General features: G+C 54.5%; 1 protein-coding gene across 1 annotated transcript; it reads left to right on the forward strand.

The window, feature by feature from the left end:
• The first annotated feature begins 5,263 nt into the window (after positions 1-5,263).
• Positions 5,264-8,640, forward strand: NCCRP1 (NCCRP1, F-box associated domain containing). Its single transcript, XM_068993063.1, has 6 exons — positions 5,264-5,555; positions 6,501-6,563; positions 6,652-6,703; positions 7,536-7,631; positions 8,235-8,373; positions 8,500-8,640. The coding sequence occupies exons 1-6, from the start codon at positions 5,264-5,266 to the stop codon at positions 8,638-8,640; spliced, it is 783 nt and encodes a 260-aa protein (XP_068849164.1).
• The last annotated feature ends 439 nt before the right edge of the window (positions 8,641-9,079 follow it).

Here is a 9,079-nt window from a genome sequence, read left to right on the forward strand (position 1 = left end):
GGGGAGAGTCTGGGGAGCCGGGAAGGGTTTCAGGAGAGCAGAGATGACTCACCAGATGGCTGGTGAGAAGGATCAAGATGCATAAGGAGCTTAGGCCCTAACCTGGGCCACCCTTGCAGGAGATGCAGACTCTGGGGCCAGACAGCAGAGGTTCCAATCCCAGCTCTGCCACCTTCTGGCTGTGTGACCTTGGGTAAGACACTTCACCTCTCTGTGCCTCAGTTTCTTCATCTGTAAAGTCGGTTTAATGATAATCCCTACATTCCAGGGTGCATTTGATTTAATAGACATGGAGCACATAGTGCCAGGCACACAGTAACTGCTCCACGATTGCTGTTACTGTTGTTTTTATCGTCTCATTCTGTTCCTCAGGTGTTGACATGGTGACGCCTCTCAGATTTGTGTCTCAGCCCTGATACCTGTCTTTGAACTCTGCCTTGTACATCCAGCTGCCCCTGTCCCCAGTATTGCCCCTTTAGACGTCCAGTACTGACATCTGGGGCTTCCCAGGTGGCTCAGTGGTAAAGAATCCTCCTACCAGTACAGGACACATGGGTTTGTGTAGCAACCCACTCCAGTATTCTTGCCTGGGAAATCCCAGTGACAGAGAAGCCTGGTGGGCCACAGGCCATAAGGTCATAATAGAGCTGGACACAACTTAGGGACTAAGCAACAACAATGACTGACATCTGAGATAGAATACTGCTTCCTGCTTCCTCCTCACTGTCAATCCTGTTCTGGCCTCATCTTCCCCTCTCTGCAAACGGTACCACCTTCTTCTGCCCATTGCTCAGCCCTCAAGGCCAATCAAGTCTTTCCTCTCTGTCAAATCAACAAAGATATTCAATCCGTTCTCGACCCAGCAGTCACTCCATGGCGCCATTCTGGTCTTGTCCACCCCCAGCTCCTTCCTTATTGGTTTCCTGCACCCTCTGCCCACACTCAGCTAGAGATTAGTTCATCACTTCCCAGCTGAAACTTTCCCCGCAGTTTCACTGTGAATTTATTACACTTAGATAAATCCTACAGAGCTGTTCCCCACAATGCTCTATCTGATCTCATCTCCCCTGCACTCCCTCCATTCCAGCCACACTGGCCTCCCTCCTGTTCCCCAAACCCACCACTCCTGGTCCTACCTTAGAGCCTTTACACTTGCTGTTGCCTCCTTTTCAGGTCTTTGCTCAAATGTCACCTCCTCCAAGAAGCCCTCCCTGACCACCTCAGCTAAAACGGGCTTCCTACCCACTCCTTTTCCCTGTCATTACAACCTTTTTCACCATCAGAGCATTTAGTGCTGCTCATTCGTTAGCTACTCATTGAGGGAATTCTCTGGTGGTTCAGTGGTTAGGACCCCGTGCACATTAGGGTGCAGGTTCAATCCCTGGTCAAGAAACTAAGATCCCACGAGCCCAATGACTTGGCCAATAAAAGAAAGAAAGAAAGAAAGAAAGAAATTCTTAAATTGCTGAAGTCCATCCCTCCTCCCACAAGGAAGCCGCACGGGATAGGAATCTGTTCTTCCACCATTATATCACCAACACAGAGGGATTGGACACTGTGGATGTTTAATAAGTATTTGTTGAAAGAATAAAAGGCCCACTATTCTACATCTTGCCTTTTTCCCAATAGCCTTGTGGCTAGTGGTAAAGAATCTGCCTGCCAATACAGGAGATGCAAGAGACACGGGTTCAATCACTGCGTCAGGAAGATGCCCTGGAGATGGAAACGGCAACCTACTCCAGTATTCTTGCCTGGGAGATCCCACAGACAGAGGAGCCTGGCAGGATACAGTCCATGGGACTGCAAACAGTCAGACGTCACTGAGCAACCAAGGGTGGGGCGGGGAGGTGTGTTGCTATTTCCTGTCTGTATCAGGACTGCCGTGTCCTTTTGGCTTTTTTTTACTGGGATATAATTTACATACAAGAAAATACACCCATTAATTTTTTAAAAAATTTTATTATTGTTATTTTTGGCTGAATGCAGGATCTTAGTTCCCCAACCAGGGATCGAACCTTTGCCCCCTGCATTGCAGCATGAAGTTTTAACCACTGGACCACCAGGGAAGTCCCTAAACCCTTTTTTTCTTTCAGTCACACTGGGTCTTTGCTGCTGTGCTCAGGCTTTTCATTGCAGTGGCTTCTCTTGTTGCGGAGCAGGATCTCTAGAGCACAGACTCAGTATTTGCAGTGCTTAGGCTTAGTTGCTCCCAGACATGTGGGATCTTCTCAGACCACAGACCAGGGATGTAACCCATGTCCCCTGCATTGGCAAGCGGATTCCTAACCATTGGACCACCAGGGAAGTCACCCCCCCACCACACACCCATTCTAAAGATACAGTTTGATGAATTTTGGCAGGTGTATACTCCCATATAACTACCACCGCAATTAAGATAAAGCTTTTTTCTCACCCCAGAAAGGCCACCCCTCTGCCCTACAGCCCAGGCAACCACCAACCTGCTTTCTTTGATTCTAGATCACTGTTTCAGAGCTTGAGTTCCCACACTGGGACCTTTGCTGATCAGAAGGTGAAGAAAGGAGACACTGGAGATCTAGTGTTGAAAGACACTTGGCTCTGTATGGCTCCTGGATTGCTCAGATTTAAGCAAAAATATTTCTTATAGTATGGAGCGATAGGGTGGGTGTTTCTAAAATTTCAGATTCTGGGGTCCACAGGGACTGAATTAGACTCCTGGGCGTAAGGTTTGAAAATACGCTTTTTTTTTTTTCTTTTGGCCATGCCATGAGGCATGTGGGATCTTAGTTCCCTGACCAGGGATTGAACCCATGCCCCTTGCATTGAAAGTGCCAATCTTAACCACTGGACTGCCAAGGGAAGCCTGAAGATACACATTTAAAGTAAGTTCCCTGGGTGAATCTGGTTAGCCCTAAAGTTTGGGGATCACGTGGTATGAGGATATTGGTGAGACAGAAGGGCATTCTGGGTAGAAAGAACTTCCTGAGCAAAATCCCTGAGATGGGCGAGAACAGGGACCAGAAATCCAGGGCCTCGAGCGCTGGCAGAGAGCTGGGCTTTTTCCCCTGAGGGCACTGGGGAGCCATGGCAGGTTTAAGCGGGGGAGTGACTACCTGTGTTTAACTTTTCATAAGACCCCTTTGACTGTGGCCCGTGTGTGTGTGTGTGTGTGTGTGTGTGTAAGAGAAGGGGCTGAGGCCCCCAGGAGTGAGATAATGTGGACACCATGGCAGGAGGGGGGCAAACAGAGGAGGGGTGTTGATCCTCATTCTACAGATTTCCTGCCTTTTTTTTTTTTTGGTCTCTGGCTCTAAGCCACTCCCTGCCCTGGATTCTGACCTGGGGACAGCTCTGACTCCACTAGACAGACACTCCTCCTCTTGACTCTGTCCTTTCCTCCTCTGATGAAGACAGGGCGGCAGCCAGGCATGGGTGTGGGTCTGTGCGCTTGCAGTGACGGTGGGAGTGTCTCCAGTTATGCGTGGACCATGGGCTCTGCAGGTATTTGGAAACCTCTTGAAGACTTCTGGGTGAGCAGGGATACTGCACATAAGTTAGTTTGTCCCCTTCTGTGAGTCCTTCCTCCCCTCAGATCCCTGGCTAATTCCCAGCTTTCCTAAGATAGGTCACTTCACCTCTTGCCTCTCAGTTCCCCAGTCAATGGAGGAACTATTACCCGTCCCCACCTTCCAGGGTTGTTGTAAGACTTAATGAGTTAAGGCAGACACTCAATAAATGTAACTATGTTCTCCCATCTGTTTCTGTGTGAGCCACTGTCTCTGGGGGTAATTTGAATCTGTATCCCTGTGTATCACATGAAACTCCATGTCCAATTTGCCACATAGCAGCTGCGCAACCTTGGGTGAGTTACTAGACCTCTCTGAGTCTCAGTAACTGAGACTTCTACTCTCAGTTATGGAGACTTCTACAAAAGTAGAAGTCTACAAAACGGATATAACAATAGTACCTATTTCCTATGGAAGATGTGGAGATTAAATTAATTACTCCACCTAAAGAATTTAGAACAATGCCTGGCACACAGGCGTTAATTACACGAGCATCATCATTTGGGTGTGAGCTCCAGTCCATATGTCTGCCGAATGTGTCTGTCAGCATCTTGCAGGAATCTGGGGCGGGAAGTGTATGGGGTTATCTGGGGTGGTGTGGGACCAGGCCTGTGAGGGAGCCCTCTGGTTTTTCATCTGTGAAATGGGGATAATAACAGCTCCCTACTCAGGCTTGGTGTGCAAGCTGGATGCTGAGGTGTGTGTGGCTGGCGTGCAACTCCATAATCATTCACTATTATCTTTTCTTTACATATAAAATGCCCGTAATAGTAGCACCTACGTTGTTAGGGGATGAAATGAACTTGTAAAAGCTTAGGACAGCATCTAGCAAGCAGAAAGCGCTCACTGTAGCGCTTGTTACTGGTAACTTATGTGGGACTGAGCCTGTGCTTACCTGGGCAGGCTGTGGGATGTGGAAAGGGCAGGATGTGGGCGTGGGCATCTGGCCCTTCAGGTTCATCTACCACTCCACTGCCTCCACAGCCCCGACCTCCTGCCCCCGCCATCCCTCCAGCCCTGACTCCAAACTCCCTATGACCTCCCAGGGAGGAGGTTTGGCCAGCCTGCACCGCCTGCCCAACCCCAGGAAGAGATGCAAGGCACCCTTTCTGACACTATCTCAGTGTCTCCCTCGGGTCCCCCATCTCTGTGACTCCCCATCTCTAGCTCAGAGTCTCTCTGGGTCTCTCTCTCTCCCCCACCCCACCCCACTATGCTTCCGGGACAAGAAATATTAGGTCCCAAGTTGGTGTCCCAGTGAGGGGAGAGGAGGAACAATCAGAGGCGGGACTCCCCTCCCACCCCCACCCCTTACAGCATGCTCAGCTGACGGGGAGGTTGCGGGGGGGACAGGGGGCTTCATTAATTAAGCTTACCTCCAGCCACGCGGGATGTTAACGAGGTGGATGGGCCTCATTAGAGAGCCGAGCCCTGGCATTAGCGCCTTGGTCACACCCCTCTCCAGGGCTGATGTCTGGGGAAACTGGAGCAGGAGGCTTGGGAAACCCAGCTGGGCTGGGACCCGGACTTCTGCAGGCTGGGAGAAGGAGAGGCTGGGACCTGGGCTCCCCAGCCCTAAGGAGGAGGGCCTGGGAGCCCGGATCCTTCCCCCAACACACCCCTCTACTTAAAAGCCAATCGAGGCGCTCCGCCCTCTCCCGCCCCGGGTTCACCCCGAACCCTGCGGAAGAGCCGGGACAGTCACCCAGACCCGAGCGATGGAGAAGGTGCGGGAAGGACCGGAGCTCGGCAGCGGGATGGAGGAACCCGCGAGCCCCCAGGAGCCAGCGTCCCCGCCCCCGCCTCCGTCGCCGCCTTCGCCCGCGGCCCCTGAGAGCCCTGGGCTCCCTGCGCCCGAGTCGCCAACCGAGGCCCACGCGCGGCAGCTGCTGCTGCAAGAGTGGGCGCCGCCGAGAGGGAGCCTGGAGCTGCCCCCTCGCCTCACCTGGAAGCTGCTCTTCCTGCGGCGGCCGCTCTACCGCAACCTACTGCGCTCGCCCAACCCCGAAGGTGCGGGGCCGTGGTCTGCGCGAGGCTGGAGCAGCCGGGAGGCCGCCACGCCTCCGTCTCCTTCCCGCGGGCTCGCTCACCTAGACCGTCGGTCTCGTCTTCTCTTTGCTTCCTTGTCTCTCTTACTCTGCTCTCGGTCTCTGTCTCTTGATGTCTCCCTCTGTGTTTTTATTCCTCTGCATCCTTCTCTCGGGCTTCCCCCCCCAGTGGCACAGCGGTAAATAATCCACCTGCGCTGTAGGAGATGCAGGAGACGCAGGTTCGATCCCTGGGTCGGGAAGATCCCCTGGAGGAGGGCATGGCAACCCACTCCAGTATTCGTGCCTGAAGAATCCCATGGACAGAGGAGCCTAGTGGGCTCCAATCCATGGGGTCGCAAAGAATCTGACACGCCTGAGCGACCGAGCAGCCGTGCATTCTAGCACTTCCTTCTCGGTCCCTTTTTCTCTCAGCGTCTCTTTGTCTCACTTGCATCTCTGTCTCTTTCTACATCTTGTGTCTCTATCTCTCACAGGGTCTGTCTCGCCCTGTATCTCTCCGACCCTCCTCCCATGTTACCGTTCCGTCGCTCAGTCATTCCAGCTCTTTGCGACCCCATGGACTGCAGCACGCCAGGCTTCCCTGTCCTTCACTATCTCCTGGAGCTATCTCCCTCCTCCCATATTCTCTCTCTTTTTCCTGGTTCTTCTCTCTCTTTTTCTTCCTCTGTTCCTCCCCTCTCGCCACAACGCCCTCCCCCTCCGAGCACTGGCCCTCTGACCCAAGGACATTCTCAGGGCTCTCCCTGGGCCCTGACTCACTCCCCGCTGCCTGGCTGGGCTGGTCTGGCAGGCGGGGCATTGATTCCCGTCCTGCCAGCCGAGTCCAGCGGGCAGGGAGTGGGGAGCCTGCAGGAAGGAGGGCAGCTTCAGCACGCCTGAGGCTCCGCTTCCCTGCGCGTTTCAGGCATCAACATTTATGAGCCAGCGCCCCCTACCGGTCCCACCCAGCAACCCCTGGAGGCTCTGGGTAAGTGCCCGGAGGCTAGCCCCATGCTGTGGAAGGGGTGGCCCTGGAGAAGCGGCAAGTTCTAATCTGTTGCTCCTCCACCCGCCAGGCAATTTCCGCGGCTGGCACATCAGGACTGAGAAACTCCAGCAGAACCTCAGGTGAGTGGACGGGACACACGTGGCCTGCGTTTGATTCCCTCTTCTGGCCTCCCTCGCTGTGGGACCTGGAAAAGCTCTGTTTACCTCTCTGGGCCCTTGTCTCCGGCTCTGTAAACAGGATGAGTCCTAAGAACATGCCCGTAAAACACATGGCATAGGGTCTGGCCAGTTTGCTCATAGTAGGTGTTCCATGCCGTGCTTAGTCACTCAGTTCGCGTCCAACTCTTTGCGACCCCATGGACGGTAGCCCACCAGGCTCCTCTGTTCATGGAATGCTCCAGGCAGGAATACTGGAGTGGGTTGCCATTCCCTTCTCCAGGGGATCTTCCCGACCCAGGAATCCAGCCCGGGTCTCCGGCACTGCCGGCGGATTCTTTACCGCTTGAACCGCCAGGGAAGCCTAGCAGTTAATACTGTTCCTATACTCAGCCTCTTTCTGTGGGAATGGGAGAGTCAGCTAGGCCACCAGCTGTCTGCCTTTAAACCAGGCCCCCTTTCTGCATTGTGGGTGGGATGCCGCAACTCAGGGGCTCCGAGTCACAGGCACTTGGGTTCAGCTCCGACACTTCTTTGCTGCTCGATCTTGGTAAGTCACTTCCCCGCGCGCACCGCGGTTTCCCCATCTGCAACACAGGGTTCAGGATGCATCGCCCTCAGAGAAGCTCATAGGAGCCGAGACTGTGAGGTGCTGAGTGGCTGATCAGCCCCCATAGGCCAGCGCCCTTGACGTCTTTGGGAGGGTGCGACGATCAGGGTGTCCCGCGTCTGGGGGCCCGGTTGACCTGGGAGAATGCCAGCAGATGGCAGCCCTCCCCCGTGCCCTCTCTCACAGCTGGACGGTGAAGCAGCAGTGCGTGGACCTTCTGGCCGAAGGCTTGTGGGAGGAGCTACTGGACGATGAGCAGCCGCGTATCACGGTCATGGACTGGTACGTGCCTCCGCCCCGCCCACCTGCCCAGCCAGGCGGCCCACGTGGGCTCCCCAAAGCGCATGCCTCACCCCATGCTCCCCGAGACCCTCCTGCCACTGGGGGACCCAGCCCTTTCCATCTCTCTGGCCCTTTTGGTCTGAATCTTTCTGTTCTTGAAATATTCCAGCCCAGAGCCTCTTCTTTCTTCCTAGGATGTTGGTCACCCTCTTTTCTTGAGATGGACTCCCCCCTCTATTTGGCTGCGTCTCACAGCTTGAAGGATCTCAGTTCCTCAACCGGGAATTGAACTCAGGCCACGGGGAGCCTTCCCTGACCACTCCCAAGCTGGGTCAGATGCATTATGCTCCCGTACCCCGAATGTCCCCTATCGCACCCCTGACCGTGCCTAATTGCCGCTTCCTAATGACATGCCCACCTCCCCCACTGAACCATTATTAATCCCATGAGAGCAGGGCATAGGGCTGTCTTGGTCACTGCCGTGTCACAAGCAGCACCCAGCCCCGGTGCACATAGTGGGTGCCAGTGGGTGTGTGTGTGGAATGGCAACCGTACCAGGAGCGGGGGCTGTGGTGGCAGCTGAAGGCCTGCCCCCCACCCCAGGTTCGAGGACAGCCGGCTGGACGCGTGTGTGTATGAGCTGCACGTCTGGCTGCTGGCGGCTGACCGCAGCACAGTCATTGCCCAGCACCATGTGGCCCCCCGCACCTCCGGGAGAGGCCCTCCCGGCCGCTGGATCCAGGTGAGATGCCCTACCCCGGCCACCACCCCCACACGTGCTTTCATGTCCCAAGACCTCACAGAGGGAGGAGAGCAGGGCTTGTGGGTCCCTAATAAGAACTTCTTCCTGACCCTGGTGCTGCCCCAGGTGTCCCATGTATTCCGCCAGTACGGCCCTGGCGTCCGCTTTGTCCACTTTCTGCACAAGACCAAGAACCGGATGGAGCATGGTGGGCTGCGGCGGACGAGGGTGACCGACTCTTCTGTGTCTGTGCAATTCAGGGAGTGACTGGCTGACCCTGGGCCCCTCCTGACCTCTTATATGATGATACAAGATACCAACCCCTCAGCGACTTCTTATTCCTTTACCACTTCTGATATCTTAGCATCTCTCTGAACCCCTAGCAGCTCCCTAAGCCTTAGAAGTCCCTAACCCTTAGTACCTCCTGACCCTTAAGCTCCACCATGTTCCCTGAGCACCCCGATTCTCCCTGTATACCCTCCTGTCCCCTTGGCTGCTCCTGGATCACGTACTACCTCCTATGCCCTGTAATCCTGCCTGGGCCTTGGCTTCTCATTTGACATCTTCACACATCTTTGACTGTCTGTCTCGCTGGGATTTTCGCTGCACTCTCTGCATGAGGGCAGTGGCCACTTCTTCCTGAGTCAGTGCTTAACAAGATAATAGGGGCTCAATAAACCTTTGTTGACTGAATGAATAAATACAT

Source organism: Capricornis sumatraensis, chromosome 20, assembly GCF_032405125.1.
Source record: "Capricornis sumatraensis isolate serow.1 chromosome 20, serow.2, whole genome shotgun sequence".
NCBI classification, from domain to species: Eukaryota; Metazoa; Chordata; class Mammalia; order Artiodactyla; family Bovidae; genus Capricornis; species Capricornis sumatraensis.

Bases quoted from the DNA above. Each gene is read 5' to 3' on its own strand.
- NCCRP1 (XM_068993063.1), top strand. From the start codon at position 5,264: ATGGAGAAGGTGCGGGAAGGACCGGAGCTCGGCAGCGGGATGGAGGAA. The intron at 6,564-6,651 runs GTAAGTGCCCGG...TCCACCCGCCAG, and splicing joins GCAACCCCTGGAGGCTCTGG to GCAATTTCCGCGGCTGGCAC. The intron at 7,632-8,234 runs GTACGTGCCTCC...CCCCCACCCCAG, and splicing joins CGTATCACGGTCATGGACTG to GTTCGAGGACAGCCGGCTGG.